The sequence below is a fragment of the Hyla sarda genome, chromosome 4 (genome assembly GCF_029499605.1).
Source record: "Hyla sarda isolate aHylSar1 chromosome 4, aHylSar1.hap1, whole genome shotgun sequence".
In the NCBI taxonomy this organism is placed as follows: Eukaryota; Metazoa; Chordata; class Amphibia; order Anura; family Hylidae; genus Hyla; species Hyla sarda.
In genome coordinates, this window is record NC_079192.1 from 360,649,747 (window position 1) to 360,671,785 (window position 22,039).

Genomic DNA, 22,039 nt, shown 5'->3' on the forward strand with positions numbered 1-22,039 from the left:
CATTTTATTTTATTTTTTATAACGGTGTGTGATATTTTATCACACACCGTTATATGGAGTTTTCACAAAAACACATACATACATACATACTCCCCTGCAATTATGCTGATAATGCCTATGACCGGCTTTACAAAGTGAGGCCGGTCATTGATCACTTTGGGGTCAAATTTTGGGAGGCCTACGTACCCCTAAGGGAGGTATCTGTAGATGAGTCTCTTATCAGTTTTAAGGGGAGACTCATCTTCCGCCAGTACATTCCCTCAAAGTGGGCGAGGTGTGAAACTCTACAAACTTTGCGAGAGTACCTCAGGGTACACTTGCAAGTTTAGAGTATATGATGGACGGGATTCCCATATTGAACCCCCAAAATGTCCCTGCACTCTGGGTGTTAGCGGGTAAATCGTTTGCACCCATTGCTGGATAAGGGTTACCACGTGTACATGGACAACTTTTATACCAGAATCCCTCTGTTCACATCCCTTGCCGCCAGATCCACGTCCGCTTGTGGGACCGTGTGGAAGAACAAGAGAGGCCTCCCTCTAAATTTTCTTCAGACACCTATGCCTAAGGGTGATTCCCGTGCCCTTACCCATGAAAACCTGTTGCTGGTCAGGTATAAGGATAAGAGGGATGTCCTTATGCTGACCACAATTCATGGTAACGGCAGCTCACCTGTCCCTGTGTGAGGTACCACAACAATGGTCCTCAAGCCTGACTGTATTCTGGGCTACAATCGGTATATGGGCGGAGTTGATCTCTCTGATCAAGTCCTTAAAACCATATAACGCCATGCGGAAAACACGGGTATGGTACAAGAAAGTTGTGGTCTACTTGGCAATAAGGATTGCTTCAGGGAGTATCACACTTCCATGGAGTACAACATTTTCCCTTTTCATTTTAATTTCCCATAATTTGACCCCAATGTACCAAGTCCACAGTACATTCCAAATTTGAACCTCATAAACTAAATTGCCCAAAAAACTGTATATAAAATTTTTTTTTTTTAAACCTGATAACACCTCTGGGGGAATTTTTTTCCAAAAATGGGTCTTGGGTCACTGAGTCAATAGCATCGGGGTCTTTTTTTACGTTGCCTCAAATGCTCAGCAATCTCTCTCCACCAATGTGTGCATTTGAGGCAACAGGTTAGGGACGGCCACGCACATCACATTCCCAGAATGATGATTCAGAGAACAGGGTTTGGGGTGGGCATATTTTTTATTTTTGACTATGCTCTGGGTCCTCATTCTGGGAACATAATTGGCATATCAGTAATAAAATTGCAATTTTCTTGCCCCGATAGTACACTTAATCCATTCATGGGAAATAAATCTAGGGAAAACCCATCCGTTTCAAATGTCCAGTTTCCCCCTATACACCTTCCCCAGGGGAGTGTACTGTCTATAATAGGGTCACATGTGGGTGTTCCTTTCTTTTATTTACGGTTGAATGTATGTAACCGTCAGCTACTGATATGCCATAGGCTTCAAATGCAAACATAGCTCTATGACTCTTGAGCCCTGTAGTGCGCCCGTACAGCATGTTACGTCCACATATGGGGTATTTACATACTCAGAAGCAATGGGGTTACACAATTTGAGGGGCATTTTCTCCTATTACCCCTTGTGCAAATGAAAACTTTGGGGTAACAAAAACCCTATTTTGGGGTAAAAAAAAAAAAAAAAAACTATTTTGTCATTTTACGGCCCACTGTTCAAAACACCAGTGAAGTGTAAATACTTACTGTACCCCTTGTTATGTTCCTTGAGGGGTGTAGTTTCCAAAATGATGGCACTTGAGGGGGGGGGGGTCCCACTGATCTGGCTCCATGGTAGCCCTGTAAACGCTCAAGACACCTGACAAAATTCTCCAAAAGCTAAATGGCTCTCCTGCTCTTCTGAGACCTTGTGTGCACCCGCAGAGCAGCTTACGTCCAAATATGAGATATGTCCTTACTCAGAAGAAATGTATTTACAAATTTACGGGGACATTTTCTCTTATTACCACTTGTAAAAATGAAAAATTTGGGGTAACCACAGCATTTTAGTGTAAAAAATTAAATTTTTCCTTTTCACATCCCACTTTAATGAACATTTATCAAACACCTGAGGGGTGTTAAGGCTTACTGTACTGCTTGTTATGTTCCTTGCGGGGTGTAGTTTCCATAATAGTATGCAATTTGTTTGTTTTTTATTTCATTTTGATTTGCTGTTCTGGCAACATAGGAGCTTCCTAAATGCGACATGCCCCCCAAAAACCATTTCAGCAAAATCTGCTTTCCAAAAGCCAAATGTGACTCCTTCTCTTCAGAGCAATGTAGTGTGCCCGCAGTGCACTTGGCGTCCACACAGTGGGTATTTCCATGCTCATAAAATATGGGGTTACAAATTTTGGGGGGCATTTTTTCCTATTACCGCTTGTAAAAATGTAAAATTTGGGGAAAACCAGCATTTTAGTAAAAAAAATAAACCAAAAATTAATTTACACATCTGAATAACGAAAAGTCGTCAAACACCTGTGGGGTGTTAAGTTTCACTGTACCCCTAGTTATGTTCCTTTAGGGGTGTAATTTCCAAAATAGTATGCAATGTGGTTTTTTTTTTTTTTTTTTTTTGCTGTTCTGGCACCATAGGGGCTTCCTAAATGTGACATGCCCCCCAAAAACCATTTCAGCAAAATTCACTCTCCAAAATCCCATGTCGCTCCTTCCCTTCTGAGCCCTCTACTGCGCCTGCAGAAAAATTAACATCCACATGAGGTATTTCTTCACTCGAGAGAATTGGGTTACAAGGTTTGGGGGGATTTCTCTCCTTTTACCCATTGTAAAAATTCAAAAACTGTGTCTACAATAACATGCAAGTGTTAAAAATTAAGATTTAGAATTTTCTCCTTCACTTTGCTGCTATTACTGTGAAACCTAAAGGGTTAACACACTTTGTAAATGTCATTTGAATACTTTTAGGGATGCAGTTTTTATAATGGGGTAATTTAAGGGGATACTTCTAATAAGAAGGCCCTTCAAATCCAGTTCAAAACTGAACTGGTCCCTGAAAAATTCCAATTTAGAAAATTTTGTGAAAAATTTGAAAATTACTGCTGAACTTTGAAGCCCTCTGATGTCTTCCAAAAGTAAAAGATGCCTGATAAAGCAGTTGTACTGTGAAACGCGTTGCGTCATGGGTGATTAAACGTCAGTTCCCTTTTACTACCGTGTCAGCGCTTTGTTATCCCGTCGTTCACCGGAGGATCCATTAAAAGTAAAAATAAGTCAACTCTATGATGCAAACATAAAGTAGACATATTGTATATGTGAATCAATATATAATTTATTTGGGATGTCCATTTTCCTTATATGCAGAGAGTTTAAAAGTTAAAAAAATGCTAAATTTTCAAATCATCAAATTTTGGAATTTTTCACCAAGAAATTATGCAAATATCAACATAAATTAACCACTAACATAAAGTAGAATATGTCACGAAAAAAAAAAAATCACAGAATCAGAATGAAAAGTAAAAGCATCCCAGAGTTATTAATGCTTAACCCCTTAAGGACCAGGCCATTTTACACCTTAAGGACCAGAGCGTTTTATGCAAATCTGACCACTGTCACTTTAAACATTAATAACTCTGGAATGCTTTTAGTTATCATTCTGATTCCGAGATTGTTTTTTCGTGACATATTCTACTTTAACTTAGTGGTAAAATTTTATGGTAACTTGCATCCTTTCTTGGTGAAAAATCCCCAAATTTGATGAAAAAAATGAAAATTTTGCATTTTTCTAACTTTGAAGCTCTCTGCTTGTAAGGAAAATGGATATTTTTTTTTTGGTTGACATATACAATATGTCTACTTTATGTTTGCATCATAAAATTTATGAGTTTTTACTTTTGGAAGACACCAGAGGGCTTCAAAGTTCAGCAGCAATTTAGAAATTTTTCACAAAATTTTCAAACTCGCTATTTTTCATGGACCAGTTCAGGAGGTTGAAGTGGATTTGAAAGATTTTCATATTAGAAATACCCCATAAAAGACCCCATTATAAAAACTGCACCCCCAAAGTATTCAAAATGACATTCAGTAAGTGTATTAACCCTTTAGGTGTTTCACAGGAATAGCAGCAAAGTGAAGGAGAAAATTCAAAATCTTCATTTTTTACACTCGCATGTTCTTGTAGACCCAATTTTAGAATTTTTGCAAGGGGTAAAAAAGGAGAAAATTTTTACTTGTATTTGAAACCCAATTTCTCTCGAGTAAGCACATACCTCATATGTCTATGTTAATTGTTCAGCGGGCACAGTAGAGGGCTCAGAAGGGAAGGAGCGACAAATGGTTTTTGGGGGGCATGTCACCTTTAGGAAGCCCCTATGGTGCCAGCAAAAAAAAAAAAAAAAAAACATGGCATACCATTTTGGAAACTAGACCCCTCGGGGAACGTAACAAGGGGTAAAGTGAACCTCAATACCCCACAGGTGATTCACGACTTTTGCATATGTAAAATAAAATAATATTTTTTTTACCTAAAATGCTTGGTTTCCCAAAAATTTTACATTTTTTAAAAGGATAATAGCAGAAAATACCCCCCAAATTTGAAGCCCAATTTCTCCCGATTCAGAAAACACCCCATATGGGGGTGAAAATTGCTCTGCTGGCGCACTACAGGTCTCAGAAGAGAAGGAGTCACATTTAGCTTTTTGAAAGCAAATTTTGCTCTGGGGGCATGCCGCATTTAGGAAGCACCTATGGTGCCAGAACAGCAAAAAAAAAACCCACATGGCATACCATTTTGGAAACTAGACCCCTCGGGGAACGTAACAAGGGGTAATGTGAACCTTAATACCCCACAGGTGATTCACGACTTTTGCATATGTAAAAAAAAAAAGTTTTTTACCTAAAATGCTTGGTTTCCCAAAAATTGGACATTTTTAAAAAGGGTAATAGCAGAAAATACCCCCCAAAATTTGTAACACAATTTCACCCGAGTACGGCGATACCCCATATGTGGCCCTAAACTGTTGCCTTGAAAGACGACAGGGCTCCAAAGTGAGAGCGCCATGCGCATTTGAGGCCTAAATTAGGGACTTGCATAGGGGAGGACATAGGGGTATTATACGCCAGTGATTCCCAAACAGGGTGCCTCCAGCTGTTGTAAAACTCCCAGCATGCCTAGACAGTCAGTGGCTATATGGCAATACTGGGAGTAGTTGTTTTGCAACAGCTGGAGGCTCCGTTTTGGAAACAGTGGCGTACCAGACGTTTGTCATTTTTATTGGGGAGGGGAGGGGGGCTGTGTAGGGGTATGTGTATATGTAGTGTTTTTTACTTTTTATTTTATTTTTTGGTAGTGTAGTGTTTTTAGGGTACAGTCGCACGGGCGGGGGTTCACAGTAGTTTCTCGCTGGCAGTTTGAGCTGCGGCAGAAAATTTGCCGCAGCTCAAACTTGCAGCCGGATACTTACTGTAAACCTCCGCCCATGCGAGTGTACCCTGTACATTCACATTGGGGGGGGAGAAACATCCAGCTGTTGCAAAACTACAACTCCAAGCATGTACGGTCTATCAGTGCATGTTGGGTAGTTTTGCAACAGCTGGAGGCACACTGGTTGTGAAACACCGAGTTTGGTAACAAACTCAGTGTTTTGCAACCAGTGTGCCTTCAGCTTTTGCAAAAGCTACAACCCCCAGCATGTACGGACAGCGGAAGGGCATGCTGGGTCTTATAGTTATGCAACAGCTGGAGGCATACTACTTTGGCTGGGGATGCTGGGGATTGTAGTTATGCAACAGCTGGAGAAACATTGGTTTGCTACTTAACTCAGTGTGCCTTCAGCTGTTGCAAAACTACAACTCTCAGCAGTCACCGACAGCCAACAGGCATGCTGGGAGTTGTAGTTATGCAACCAGCAGATGCACCATTACAACTCCCAGCATGCACTTTAGCTGATTGTGCAAGCTGGGAGTTGTATTTATACAACAGCTGAAGGTACACTTTTCCATAGAAAAAATGTGCCTCCAGCTGTTGCAAAACTATAAGTCCCAGCATGCCCATAAGGGAATGCTGGGAGTTGTGGTGGTCTGCCTCCTGCTGTTGCATAACTACAGCTCCCAGCATGCCCTTTTTGCATGCTGGGAGTTGTTGCTAAGCAACAGCAGGAGGCTGTCACTCACTTCCTGCTGCTGCTCCACGCCGCATCAGCTCAGTCCCTCGCCGCCGCTGCTGCTCCTGGGGCCCCGATGCCAACATTGACGCTGGGGATCGGGGTCCCAAGCACCCGGGTTCTTCTTCCCGCACCTGCTCACGTCCTCCGGAAGAGGGGCGGAGCGGGTTGCGGGAGTGACACCCGCAGCAGGCGCCCTGATTGGTCGGCCGGTAAAACGGCCGACGAATCAGGGCGATCGTGAGGTGGCACCAGTGCCACCTCACCCCCGCTGGCTCTGGCTGTTCGGGGCCGTCAGAGACGGCCCCGATCAGCCAGTAATTCCGGGTCACTGGAGACCCGAATGATCCGGAATCGCCGCAGATCACTGGACTGAATTGTCAGGGGGGGGGCATAATGACCCCCCCTGAGCGATATGCCGCGATGCCTGCTGAACGATTTCAGCAGGCATCGGGCACCGGCTCCCCTCCGGCTAGCGGTGGGGGGCTGGGAATGGACAGGACGTACTCCTACGTCCTCGGTCCTTAAGGACTCGGAAACGGGGGCATAGGAGTACGTCCATTGTCCTTAAGGGGTTAAAGTGACAGTGGTCAGATGTGCAAAAAATGCTCTGGTCCTTAAGGTGAAAATGGGCTGGGTCCTTAAGTTCTGGGGTACTCCAGTGGAAAACATCTTGGTCCTGGGGTACTCCAGTGGAAAAAAAAAATTTAAATCAACTGGTGCCAAAAAGTTAAAGAGATTTGTAAATTTCTTCTACACTGCTCAAAAAAATAAAGGGAACACTAAGATAACACATCCTAGATCTCAATGAATGAACTAACCGTATGAAATACTTTCGTCCTTATATAGTTGAATGTGCTGACAACAAAATCACACAAAAATTATCAATGGACATCAAATTTATCAACCCATGGAGGTCTGGATATGGAGTCACACTAGGGCTGGGCGGTATGACCAAATGTGTGTATCACGGTATTTTTGTAACTTTCAGCGGTTCTACGGTATATAACGGTATTTCCTCCTCCTCCTCCCCTCCCCCCTCCAAAAAAATTAATTATCAGCGCTGCGCTGTTCTGCCCTCCCCCCCCCCCCCCCCCCCATTAATTATCAGCCCAGCGCTGCCCCCATCAGGGTAAATACTCACATGTCACCTGCTGGCGCTGCCCTCCATGTGCTGTTTGTTGCAGCCACCAGCGCTGACACAAGGTAAACAAAATAAACTAACGGCATGTTCCGATGTTGGCCTTACGCTGGGGACGGGAACGTCGGACAGTCATCAGCCTATCACCGGCCGCAGCGATGTTCCGCCTCGGCCGCTGATAAGCTGAGCCCACTGTCATGTAAGGAGCTCTGGACGGCTTCTTACATGACAGTGGGCTCTGCCTATCAGCAGCCAAGGCGGAACATTGCTGCGGCCGGAGATAGGCTGACGGCTGTCCGACATTCCATTCCCTAGGAAGCAGATGAGGCCGGTACCTGACCAACGGGAGGTAAGATAAAGTTTATTTTGTTTATTTTTTGCAGCCTGGGCATAGGGATACCCCACAGTATAGAGCAGTGGTCTTCAACTTGCCAACCTTTAGATGTTGCAAAACTACAACTCCCAGCATGCATGCTGAGAGTTGTAGCTTTGCAACATCTGGAGGTCCGCAGGTTGAAGACCACTGGTATTGAGTGTCAGCGCCGGCGGCCGCAACAAACTGGAGGATGGGGATAGCGCTGGGCTGATAATTAATTGGGGGGCAGAACAGCACTCGCGGGCAACATATTAGTTCCCCGATGAGGGGGGAGGGGCCTAACTGGTATTGCGGTATGGGTTAAAATTCATATCGTTCAGCACAAAAATGTCACACTCAAAATCAAAGTGGAAAACCACACAACAGGCTGATCCAACTTTGATGTAATGTCATTAAAACAAGTCAAAATGATGCTCAGTAGTGTGTGTGGCCTCCACGTGCCCGTATGACCTCCATACAACGCCTGTGCATGCTCCTGATGAGGTGGCGGATGGTCTCCTGAGGGATGTCCTCCCAGACCTGGACTAAAGCATCCGCCAACTCCTGGACAGTCTGTGGTGCAATGTAGCGTTGGTGGATGGAGCGAGACATGATGTCCCAGATGTGTTCAATCGGATTCAGGTCTGGGAAATGGGCGGGCCAGTCCATAGCATCAGTGCCTTCCTCTTGCAGGAACTGCTGACACACTCCAGCCACATGAGGTCTAGCATTGTCTTGCATTAGGAGGAACCCAGGGCCAACCGCACCAGCATATGGTCTCACAAGGGGTCTTATCTCGGTACCTAATGGCAGTCAGGCTACTTCTGGCAAGCACATGGAGGGCTGTGCCACCCTCCAAAGAAATGCCACCCCATTCCATTACTGACCGACCGCCAAAACGGTCATGCTGGAGGATGTTGCAGGCAGTGGAACGTCTCTGTCTCCAGACTCTGTCACGTCTGTCACATGTGCTTAGTGTGAACCTGCACAGGGCGCCAGTGTCGAATTTGCCAATCTTGGTGTTCTCTGGCAAATGCCAAATGTCCTGCACGGTGTGGGGCTGTAAGCACAACACCTACCTTTGGACGTAGGGCCCTCATACCACCCTCATGGAGTCTGTTTCTGACCGTTTGAGTGGATGGACACACGCACATTTGTGGCCTGCTGGAGGTCATTTTGCAGGGCTCTTGCAGTGCTCCTCCTTGCACAAAAGCGGAGGTAGCGGTCCTGCTGCTTGGTTGTTGCCCTTCTATGTAGTGCTGGGCGATATGGCCTAAAATTAATATCACAGTATTTTTTTTATTATCGCGGTATCACAGTATTACCGCCTGTCCCACCCCACCCCGCCAGCGGGGTCCCTGTGCCCACTAGCAGTGTCAAATGTGCCCCCCGTGAGCGCGATCGCTACCATCACCGCTAGTGGGGTCCCTGTGCCCACTAGCGGTGTCAAATGTGCCCCCCGGGAGCGCTACCATCACCGCTAGCGGGGTCCCTGTGCCCACTACAGTACTAGGTTAGCCGCACGCGAGGCTTTTAAATCTGGGACGGGGAACAGAGCCGCGCTCGGCATTCTTGTGACACCGCTAGTGGGCACAGGGACCCCGCTAGCGGTGGGGATTGATCGTGCTCGCGGGGACACAGTAAATGGATTAGCCGCGCTGGGCTCTACAATTCTTCCGGAGGGTGGGGGAGGGGCCCGACCGGTATAGCGGTATGGGCAAAAATCCATACCGTGGGAGAAAAAAAAACGGTATCCGGTTCATACCGGTATACCGCCCAGCACTACTTCTATGGCCTCCTCCACGTCTCCTGATGTACTGGCCTATCTCTTGGTAGTGCCTCCATACTCTGGACACTACGCTGACAGACACAGCAAACCTTCTTGTCACAGCTAGAATTGATGTGCCATCCTGGATGAGCTGCACTACCTGAGCCACTTGTGTGTGTTGTAGACTCTGTCTCATGCTACCACTAGAGTGAAAGAACCGCCAGCATTCAAAAGTGACCAAAACATCAGCCAGGAAGCATAGGAACTGAGAAGTGGTCTGTGGTCACCACCTGCAGAACCCCTCCTTTATTGGGGGTGTCTTGCTAATTGCCTATTATTTCCACCTGTTTTCTGTTCCATTTGCATAACAGCATGTGAAATTGATTGTTGTCAATCAGTGTTGCTTCCTGAGTGGACAGTGTGATTTCACAGAAGTGTGATTGACTTGGAGTTACATTGTGTTGTTTAAGTGTTTCCTTTATTTTTTTGAGCAGTGTATTTAAAAATCGTAATCCTTCCAGTACTTATCAGCTGCTGTATGAACAAATCCCCATAGCAAAACTATCTAGCTCTGGACAGTACCTGATACGAACAGAGGTGTCAGTACAGAGCACTGTGGTCAGACAGAAAAGAAATTCAAAAAGAAAAGAACTTCCTATGGAACATACAGCAGCTGATAAGAACTGAAAGGATTAGCATTTTTAAATAGAAGTCATTTACAAATCTCTTTAACTTGCTGGCACCAGTTGATAAAAAAAAAAAAAAAAAAAAGTGGTTAAAAATTATTTTATTTTTGGAATTCTCTCTGATGACATCACCAGCACAGTGCTCTTTGCTGACGTCATTAAAATAATAATAATAATATTTATTGTTGTCCTTCGTGGGATTAGCAGTGCTAACCACTGAGCCACCATGCTGCCCTTAGCATACATCTGCTATGCATGGTTGCTAAAATGGACAGAGATGGTCAGCAGAGAGCACTGTGCTCGTGATGTCATCAGTGTTCCAAAAAGAAAGGAATTTCCTCTTTAGCATTCAGCAGCTAATAAGTACTGGAAGGATTAAGATTTTTTAATAGAAGTAATTTACAAATATGTTTAACTTTCTGGCACCAGTTGATTTAAAAGAAAAAAGGTTTTCACCGGAGTACCCCTTTTAATTCTCACTGTAAGATGTATTTACCCTATGGGGATAAAAGGGTCAGAAATAAAAGAAAACCAATATGGATGAATAAAATGTTAACGGGACAATAAATGACAAAAATAAAGCATTTAAACTACTAAAACAGGATGGCAGTGAAGAAGCATTAAAAATCTATAGAGAAAAAGTTAAAATATGTAAAATACAGATAAAAGCTGCAATAATAGACAAAAAGACTCATTGCCAAAGAGGGTATAACTAACCCCAAAATGTTCTTTAACTATATAAATAGCAAAAAGGTCAAAAATTTAAGTGTTGGCCCTTTAACCCCTTAAGGACTCAGGGTTTTTCCGTTTTTGCACTTTCGTTTTTTCCTCCTTACCTTTTAAAAATCATAACCCTTTCAATTTTCCACCTAAAAATCCATATTATGGCTTATTTTTTGCGTCGCCAATTCTACTTTGCAGTGACATTAGTCATTTTACCCAAAAATGCACGGCGAAACGGAAAAAAAAATCATTGTGCGACAAAATCGAAAAAAAAACGCCATTTTGTAACTTTTGGGGGCTTTCGTTTCTACGCAGTGCATATTTCGGTAAAAATTACACCTTATCATTATTCTGTAGGTCCATACGGTTAAAATGATACCCTACTTATATAGGTTTGATTTTGTCGCACTTCTGGAAAAAATCATAACTACATGCAGGAAAATTTATACGTTTAAAAATGTCATCTTCTGACCCCTATAACTTTTTTATTTTTCCATGTATGGGGTGGTATGAGGACTCATTTTTTGCGCCGTGATCTGAAGTTTTTATCGGTATGATTTTTGTTTTGATCGGACTTTTTGATCACTTTTTATTCATTTTTTAATGATATAAAAAGTGACCAAAATACGCTTTTTTGGACTTTGGAATTTTTTTGCGCGTACGCCATTGATCGTACGGCTTAATTAATGATATATTTTTATAGTTCGGACATTTACGCACGCGGCGATACCACATATGTTTATTTTTTATTTTTTTTACACTGTTTTATTTTTTTTATGGGAAAAGGGGGGTGATTCAAACTTTTATTAGGGAAGGGGTTAAATGACCTTTATTAACACTTTTTTTTTACTTTTTTTTTGCAGTGTTATAGGTCCCATAGGGACCTATAACACTGCACACACTGATCTCTAATGCTGATCACTGGCGTGCATTAACACGCCTGTGATCAGCATTATCGGCGCTTGACTGCTCCTGCCTGGATCTCAGGCACGGAGCAGTCATTCGTCGATCGGACACCGGGGAGGCAGGTAAGAGCCCTCCCGGTGTCCGATCAGCTGTTCGGGACGCCGCGATTTCACCGCGGCGGTCCCGAACAGCCCGACTGAGCAGCCGGGTCACTTTCACTTTCACTTTAGAAGCGGCGGTCAGCTTTGACCGCCGCTTCTAAAGGGTTAATACCGCACATCGCCGCGATCGGCGATGTGTGGTATTAGCCGCGGGTCCCGGCCGTTGATTAGCGCCGGGACCCACGCGATATGATGCGGGATTGCGGCGCGATCCCGCTTCATATCGCGGGAGCCGGCGCAGGACGTAAATATACGTCCTGCGTCGTTAAGGGGTTAAAAAATGATGAGGAAGAAATCATAAACGGGGATCAGGAAAAAGCAAATAAATTAAACAAATTCTTCTCCACTGTATTCACCGAGGAAAATGAAATGCCAGGTGAAATACAATGTGATAAGGTAAACTCCCCAGTACAGGTCACCTGTCTAACCCAGGAAGAAGTACAGTGCCGCCTACAAAAATCAAAATAGACAAACCACCAGGTCCAGATGGCATTCACCCCCGTGTTCTAAAGGAATTAAGTATTGTAATAGACAGACCTTTATTTTTAATATTCAGGGACTCTATTGTAACAGGGACTGTTCTCCAGGACTGGCGCATGGCAAATGTGGTGCCAATATTTAAAAAGGGGACAAAAGGTGACCCTGGAAATTACAGCTCTGTTAGTTTAACCTCCGTTGTATGTAAATTGTTTGAGAGTTTTCTAAGAGATGCTATTTTGGAGTATATTGATAAAAATAAATGTCTGACTCCATATCAGCATGGCTTTATGAGGGATCGGTCCTGTCAAACTAACCTGATCAGCTTTTATGAGGAGGTGAGCTCCAGACTGGACCAGGGGCAATCGCTGGATGTCGTATATCTGGAATTTTCCAAAGCATTTCATACGGTGCCACATAAAAGATTGGTGCATAAAATGAGAAGGAACAGGCTGGGGGAGAATGTGTGTAAGTGGGTAAGTAAATTGCTCAGCGATAGGAAACAGAGGGTGGTTATTAATGGTACTTATTCTGATTGGGTGACTGTTACTAGTGGGGTACCACAGGGGTCAGTCTATTTATTATATTTATTAATGACCTTGTAGATGGGTTGAATAGTAAAGTAGCAATCTTTGCAGATGATACTAAACTCTGTAAAGCAGTAAACACAATAGAGGACAGTGCACTGTTACAAATGGATCTGGATAGTTTGGGGGTTTGGGCTGAGAAGTGGCAGATGAGGTTCAACACTGATAAATGTAACGTAAAAATCTGGGATGGGGTTATATATTAAAAGGGAGCACACTTGGGACGACTGACGTGGAAAAGGACGTGGAAAAGGGGTCTTCGTTAATAGTCTTAGCTGTAGTGACCAGTGTTGGGCAGCTGCTGCCAAGGCAAATAAAATCATGGGGTGCATCAATAGGGGCATAGATGCCCACGACAAGGAAATAATTCTACCGCTGTACAAATCACTAGTCAGACCAAACATAGAATGCTGTGTACAGTACTCGGCACCAGTGTACAAGAAAGATATAGTGGAGCTGGAGAGGGTTCAAAGACGGGCAACCAGAGTAATACGGGGAATGGGAGGACTACAGTACCCAGAAAGATTATCAGAATTGGGGTTATTTAGTTTAGAAAAAAGAAGGCTTAGGGGAGACCTAATAACTATGTATAACTATATCAGGGGGCAGTACAGAGATCTCTCCCATGATCTATTTATACCCAGGACTGTATCTATAACAAGGGGCATCCTCTACGTTTAGAGGAAAGAAGGTTTCTACACCACCACAGACGGGGGTTCTTTACTGTAAGAGCAGTGAGACTGTGGAATTCTCTCCCAGAGGAGGTGGTCATGGTGAAATCTGTAAAATAGTTCAAAAGGGGTCTGGATGCATTTTTGGAGAATAATAACATTGATGGTTATGTATACTAGATATTTAGGGACAGCATGTTGATCCAGAGATTTATTCTGACTGCCATATTTGGAGTCGGGAAGGAATTTTTACCTCTAGTATGAGGGTTTTCTTGCCTTCCCCTGGATCAACTCAGTAGGGACTCATTAGGGATATAGGTTGAACTAGATGGACTTTTTAGGGAAGTTTCACAGTAACTAGATTAGGGTGTATTAGAATATAGCAGGGTGAAGTGCAGTAAAATACTGTGCAGCACAATGTCTTACTGCACTGCTCTCTGATTTAATCTAATTAGAAATATATCATTAGAAAATAAAATAAGAATAGGGACAGGCCCTGGGGGCGGATTCGGAGGGGCGGGCCACGTAGTGGAAGGGGGGGCCCAGGCCTTGAGCTGTGTAAGGGGCCCTGAATGGGATTTTGGAGAGTGAATTTTGCTGATATGTTTTTTGGGGGGCATGTCACATTTAGGAAGCCCCTAAGGTGCCATAATAGCAAAAAAAAAAAAACACATGGCACACTATTTTGGAAACTACACCCTTCAAGGCATGTAACAAGGGGTCTAGTGGGCCTTAACACCACAGGTGTTTGACGACTTTTCGTTAAAGTCGTATGTGTAAATGAAAATTAGTTTTTTCCCTAAAATTTTAAATATTTACAATGGGTAATAGAGGAAAATGCCCCCCAAAATGTGTAACCCCATTTCTTCTGAGTATGGAAATACCCCATGTGTGGACGTCAAGTGCTCTGCTGGCGTACTACAATGCTCAGGAGAGAAGGAGCGCCATTGAGCTATTGGAGAGAGAATTTGTTTGGAATGGAAGTCGAGGGCCATGTGCATTTACAAAGCCCCCCGTGGTGCCAAAACAATGGACCCCCCCCCCCCCCACATGTGACACCATTTTGGAAACTACACCCCTCACAGAATTGAATAAGGGGTGCAGTGAGTATTTACACCCCACTGGCGTTTCACAGATCTTTGGAACAGTTGGCTGTGCAAATGAAAAATTACATCTGTTAGACACCTGTGGGGTGTAAATGCTCACTGCACCCCTTATTACATTCCGTGAGGTGTGTACTTTCCAAAATAAGGTCACATGTGGCGGGGTGCATTGTTCTGGCACTATGGGGGCTTTGTAAGGCTCACTATACCCCTTATTATGTTCTGTGAGGGTTAAAGTTTCCAAAATGGGGTCACATGTGGGTATTTATTTTTTTGGATTTATGTCAGAACCACTGTAAAATCAGCCACCCCTGTGCATCCGCAGAGCATTTTACATCCACATATGGAGTATTTCGGTACTGAGGAGAAATTGCGTTACAGATTTTGGGGGTCTTTTTTTCCTTTTACCTCTTTTAAATAAAAAGTATGGAGCAACACCAGCATTTTAGTGCAAATTTTTTTACACTAACAGGCTGGAGTAGACCCCAACTTTTCCTTTTCATAAGGGGTAAAAGGAGAAAAAGCCCCCCAAAATTTGTAATGCAATTGCTCCCGAGTGCGGCGATACCCCATATGTGGCACTAAACTGTTTCCTTGAAATATGACAGGGCTCTGAAGTGAGAGGGCGCCATGTGCATTTGAGGACTAAATTAGGGATTGCATAGGGGTGAACATATGGGTATTCTATGCCAGTCATTCCCAAACTGGGTGCCTCCAGCTGTTGCTAAACTCCCTGCATGCCTGGACAGTCAGTGGCTGTCCGGAAATGCTGAGAGTTGTTGTTTTGCAACAGCTGGAGGCTAAGTTTTGGAAACACTGCTGTACGATATGTTTCGTATTTTTATTGGTGGGGGGGAGTTTAAGGGGGTGTATATGTAATGTTTTACCCTTTATTATGTGTTAATGTAGTGTAGTGTTTTTAGGGTACATTCACATGGGTGTGTTTACGGTGAGTTTCCCGCTAGGAGTTTGCGCTGAGGCGGAAAATTTGCCGCAGCTCAAACTTGAAGCAGGAAACTCACTGTAAACCCCCACCCATGTGAATGTATCCTGTACATTCACATGGGGAGGCAAAACTCCAGCTGTTGCAAAACTGCAACTCCCAGCATGCACTGACAGACCGTGTACTTTTGCAAAAGATGGAGGCACTATGGTTGGAAAACCTTAGGTTAGGGTCTGTTACCTAACTCAGTATTTTCCAACCCCAGTGTGCCTCCAGCTGTTGCAAAACGACAACTCCCAGCATGTACTGATCGCCAAATGGCATGCTGGGAGATGTAGTTAAGCAACAGCTGGAGGTACGCAACTACAACTCCCTGCATGGCGAGACAACCGTTTGCAGTTCGTGTATGCTGGGAGTTGTATTTTTGCACGATTTAGAGGACCACGGTTTCAAAACCACCGCACAGTGATCTCCAAACTGTGGCCCTCCAGATGTTGCAAAACTACAAATCCCGGCAAACTGCTGTGTGGGCACGCTGGGAGTTGTAGTTTTGCAACATCTGGAGGGCTACAGATTAGAGACCACTGTATAGTGGTCTCCAGACTGTAGCCCTCCAGATGTTGCTAGGCAACAACTCACCGGCTTCCGTAGGATAGCTGCACATCATCGCCGCCGGCAAGTGACCACCAGCGCCGGTCACCGCCGGTTCCCCCGCTCTGCCCGGACTACATTATTAACCACTTAAGGACACAGGGCTTACAGGTACACCCTGGCTCCCTGGTACTTAAGGACCCAGGGCATTCCTGTACACCCTGTGTCCTTAAGTGGTTAATAACGAGAGTTAATATTAGGTTATGGGCGGAATTATACAGTCAGGCATTGTGTATTAGGCATACACGCCCCTCAATGTACAACATTCACAATCCCAACTGTATAATGCTGCCTGTATAAACCCTCATATCTCAGGAACAGGAGGGTGTATCACGATTCTGTAAAAAAGGTGTAGGATCAGTATTGATCACGGCACCTGAGGGGTTCATGGCGGACATCCGTGCGATTGCAGATGGCGGACATTACCAACGGGTACCTGACTGGCTTTACATGTATGTCAAAATAAGCAAAATCATTTAACCACATTTACCTTAGTAGTTACTCACCTGATTTAATTCTTCATCATTTGCTACTGCAAGAAGAATGTGCCTGGGAGTAACTCTTCCCTTTTTATTGTCTCTAGCAGCATTTCCAGCCAATTCCAGTATTTCCGCTGAAACACAAAGGGGGAGAGTTATCATGGCATTTAGAGCTATTTTTTCTCTTCTTTTGCTTACTCCAGGCGCACACAAAATGTCGCAAGTGCGCCTAGGCATATTTCAGTTTCCACTTTGCAGTGGTTGCGAAGTCACACATAGGCATTAAAAAGTAGCAAACCCCCTCCAAGTCGCAACCCTAAGCCAGGTCAGACCTGACTTACAAAACTGGATTTGGATAGCACTGCAACTGCAAAATTCTGTGCGTAAAGCTCCACTCCCACGCCAAATGCCTGCATATACCACCTGCCTGCATCTACCTTCTTCCCGCTAGCTGTTGCAAGACTACAACTCCCAGAATTCTCTTACAGTGTGGACATGCTGGGAATTGTAGTCTTGCAACAGCTAGAGGGCAAGTGATAGATGTGCGGGTGGGTGGTTTATCTTCATTACACTGGCAGATTGGCCAGTCGTCTCGGCCAATCGTGGCTTTAGGCGGGAAATATGAATTTACAGTGCTGTAGTTTCATATTCCTGGGAGCCGGGGAGTGGAGCGCAATGCCGCTGGCTTCCACGCAGGAGCTGTCCCCCTGCCATGCAATACTACTGCTACTCACATCATGGAATGGAACAGGCTCTGTTCGATGATGTGAGTAGTAGTACCAAAACGCAATGCCGCCCACTTCCTCAGCTTGCATTTTAGCAACAGTGAGCTCCAGCTCTTCCTAAACTACAACTCCTATGATGAGAGTTGTAGTTTAGGAACAGGGAGATTGCAGCTGTTGCTAAACTAATACTCCCATGATGGGAACTGTATTTTTAAACAGGGAGCCTCAGGTTGTTTCTAATCTACAACTCCCATCAATCTCAGACAGCCAAAGGCTGATGGTTGTTGTAGTTTAGTAACAGCTAATCCCTGCATATGGACGTTCTCCCCACGGGAGAGTGCCCTAAATGTACTTAAATATTTTTCATGTCTTTTTGTCTCATTTCAGTGTATCCTGTGGATTATGGCGATGACCAGCATTAAAAAAAAATATATATATATTAAAGGGGTACTCCGAAGGATAGGGGATAAGATGCCTGATCGCGGGGCTCCCGCCGCTGGGGACCCCCGTTATCTTCCACGCCGCACCCCGTTAGAATCAGCCCCCGGAGCGTGCTCGCTCGGAGTCTGATTACTGGCAATCACGGGGACGGAGCAAAATGATGTCACGGCTCCGCCCCGTGTGATGTCACGCTCCGCCCCCTTAATGCAATACTATGGGAGGGGGCATGACAGCTGTCCCGCCCCCTCCATAAGCTTGCATTGAGGGGGCGGAGTATGTCACATGGGGGCGGAGCTGTGATGTCACTATTCTCCGTCACCATGATCGCCAGTAATCAGACCCGGAGCAAGCACGCTCCGGGGGCTGATCTAACGGGGTGCGCCGTGGAATATCATGGGGGTCCCCAGCGACGGGACCCCCGCAATCAGGCATCTTATCCCCCATCCTTTGGATAGGGGATAAGATGTCTTAGCGCCGGAATACCCCTTTAATAAAATGAGGGTTGTGGGGGAGTGTTTTTTGGAATAAAAGTTTTTAAAACGTGTTACTTTACAGGCTTAGAAGTGGAAGCTGTCTAATAGATGGAGTCCATCACAAAGCAGGGGCTTAGCAGTAGCGCTAAAAACAGCTAGCGCTGACCCCCAATTATTACCCTGGTCCCCACCGCCACAGCGATTAAAGACAGTGGCAACAGGCCCAGGGCATAAAAAAAGGTGCTCCTGAGCCTGGACAGGAACAGGCTGGTGGTATTTAGGCTGGGGAGGGTCAGTAACAATGATCCTTGCCCACCCTGGTAACGTCAGGCTGTTGGTGTTTGATTGGTATCTGGCTGAGAATAAAAATAGGGGGAACCACACACATTTATTTTTCATTATTTACTATTGCAAAAAACGTGTGTGGTTACCTGTGTTTTCATTCTCAGCCAGATATCAACCAGGCAGCAACAGCCCGAGATTACCAGCATGGGCAAAAACCGTTGTTATTGGCCCTCCCCCTAAATAATGCCAGCCAGTTACCGCCTAGGCTGAAAAGCACCATTTTTGATGCTCTGGGCCTGTTGGTACCGACTATTCCTGGTACCCCTGTGGCGGTGGGTACTGGGGTAATAATTGGGGGTTAGTGGTAGCTGTTTTTTAGGCTAACGCTAAGCATAGTAGAAAAGTGGAGTTGAAGAGGTGGTGTTACAAAGTAGTGTTCTTGAGGTCATTTTTCTTTTTTTGCTTATGGGAGCCAAATTTGTCAACCCCCTGTGATAGTATGATAAATATGTCACACATAAGCAATTCCAAGGCAAAAAAAAAATGACTTCAAAACTCACTTTCCAAAGACAACAATGGTAAATCTCCCCCAAAAATATATAAGAGTTTTAAAAACGGATCATCAGGACAACTCCCATGTATTTGCTCTATTAGGACCTATGAGCATCATAAATTACCACTTTCTGTTAGCCAAAGTGAAGAACTGCCAACCAGCAGAGAGAGCCTAGCTCTGGAAGATTAGGGCCATTAATGGCTGCCATGAAATACTATGGAGAACACTTAGTAATACTACTGAATTCTGAGTGTACAAATGGATAATGCTGGTAAATCTGGTTCATCTGTAGACTGTTTAGAATAGACCAACTATTAGCTGGCTGGGATGCCGAGTTCCAGAGGTGTCTAAAAGTGTCAAAAATAGACAACAGAATTTTGGCACCTTTCAATGATAAATCTGTCCCTACGTGTCTGGCCGGTAGCAGGTTGCCCCAGCAAAATCAGTTGTTTGTCAGGGGACTTGGAGGTTGAAAGCACTCATAATAAAGGGCTTACAAAGATACAAGTAGATAAGCAAGAGGATGTGTGTTCCTTTGGCGATCAGTACATGCTGGGAGTTGTAGTTTTGCAACAGCTGGAGGCACCCTGGTTGGAAAATACTGAATCAGGTTACAGAACCTAACTGAAGGTTTTCCAACCAGTTTGCCAGAGTCCCAGAGGTTTGCCCCCCCCCCATGTGAATGTACAGGGTACATTCACACGGGCAGGTTTACAGTAAGTTTCCTGCTTCAGGTTTGAGCTAGCGGGAAACTCACTGTAAATCCGTCAGTGCGAATGTATCCTGCACTAGTACACTGCACTAACACATAATAAAGGGTAAAACACTACATATACACACACCTTTACAATGCCCCCCCCCCCCCATCTACATCTAGTTAGGCAACAGCTGGAGGTATGCAACTACGTGCCAACACAGCTGTTTGGGCATGCTGGGATTTGCAGTTTTGCAACATCTGGAGGGCTACAGTTTAGAGACCACTGCACAGTGATCTCCAAACTGTGGCCCTCCAGATGTTACAAAACTACAAATACCAGCATGCCCAGACAGAAATTGGCTGTCTGGGCATGCTGGGAGTTGTAGTTTTGCAACAGCTAGAGGCACACAACTATAACTCCCAGCATTCCCAGACAGCCGTTTGAAGCCGGGCATGCTGGGAGTTGTAGTTTTTCAACATCTGGAGGACTACAGTTTGGCAACCACTACACAGTGGTCTCCAAACAGTGGTCCTCCAGATGTTGCAAAACTACAATTCCCAGCATGTCTAGACAGTCTGGGTATGCTGGGAGTTGTAGTTTTGCAACATCTGGAGGATCACCGTTTGACAACCACTACACAGTGGTCTCCAAACAGTGGTCCTCAAGATGTTGCAAAACTACAACTCCCAGCATGCCCAGACTGTCTGGACATGCTGGGAATTTTAGTTTTGCATACTCTTGATGGCCACCGTCGACCACTCACCGGCCAGTCAGATCCCTCTGCAGCCTGCCGGATTGCCACATGCCGCCACCGGGTAAGCAAGGACTTCTGGTCGCCGACTGGACAGACTGCTTTGGGTTGCCGCTGCTGCCTCGCTCCCCCACCAATTGGGAGTATGACCGATGTACACCTGGCCACCCTGTCCCTGAAAAAAGAGCCCAAATCCTTTACCATATGCACAGACGGAGGATAGGAATGTTGTGTCTCCGGGTGACGCATTTCAAGACGGGTCAAGTCCCTGAGAGGCTTAGTCGCTACTACCCCACTTGGTTCCATAGCTGTAACCCTGATTCTCGCACGAAAGGTGTCTCGATCGGTTTCCACCCTTCAGTGTTCAAGATGTCTGCTCTTATCCTGCAGCCCGCTACCTGTTTGTTCGAGGCCAGGTTTTGGACCAAGTGGTGATAGTGGCGACTATATACGCCCCTAACTCCTCCCAAGTCTCCTTCCTTTCTTGTGCTCTAGAGGAACTATCCTCCTTTGCCCGGGGATTGGTGGTTCTTAGTGGGGATTTCAACCTACCACTGCTGCTGCTGCTGGACACATCCTCACAGCGCTCGGCTGTGTCCTACCACCAGCTTAGCTAACTACGACACCTCCTTCGCTCTATGCAGCTTTGTGATGTGTGGCGTCTCCACCACCTGACAAACAGGGACTATACCTTCTTCTCCAGTCCTCACAGGACTTATAGCAGGCTGGACTATATTTTCCTCCCACACTACTTCCTTCCCTGTCTCTCCTCCACATCCATAGGGAACTCATACCTCTCAGACCATGCTCCAGTCTTCTGCTCTATCACGATCCCCTCCCTCAACACTCCAGAGTCATTGTTACTTGTTCCCTTATGTTTGGCGGAATTGAAGTGCGCGATTACTCACTTCTGCACAGATCATGCTGATGACCCAACCCCCCGCCTGACACAATGGGAAGCTCTTAAGTGTGTGCTGAGGGGGGTGTTGATCAAGCATGGCGCACGCCTGAAAAAGGAGAAGAATGCCAAACTGCAATGACTGTTTAGCGACAATAGCAAGGGAAGAATAGGATCAGCTCACCCGGCATAGACCTGCTGCAGCACGGACAGGTGCAGATTATCCTCGTAGCAATCAAGAACAGAAAGGAAGTCCAGCACAGCTTTTCACAGATATGCGGCTTTATTGTGTCATACACATATCACACAGGACATACAGGAAGGTGATGCGTTTCGGCCGGTGGCACCCGGCCTTAGTCATGTCTAGGGCCGGGTGCCACCGGCCGAAATGCGTCACCTTCCTGTATG

At 45.2% G+C, this 22,039-nt stretch overlaps 1 protein-coding gene across 2 annotated transcripts in view; it reads right to left on the bottom strand.

Annotated features, from left to right (window-relative positions):
- The window catches only part of LOC130267230 (core histone macro-H2A.1), a 140,286-nt gene that overhangs the window by 87,685 nt on the left and 30,562 nt on the right, over positions 1-22,039 (bottom strand). For both annotated transcript variants that reach the window (XM_056516648.1, XM_056516647.1), the window contains exon 3: positions 16,835-16,941. In XM_056516648.1, coding sequence (XP_056372623.1) covers positions 16,835-16,941 — 107 coding nt within the window. The remainder of the gene's footprint in view (positions 1-16,834; positions 16,942-22,039) is intronic.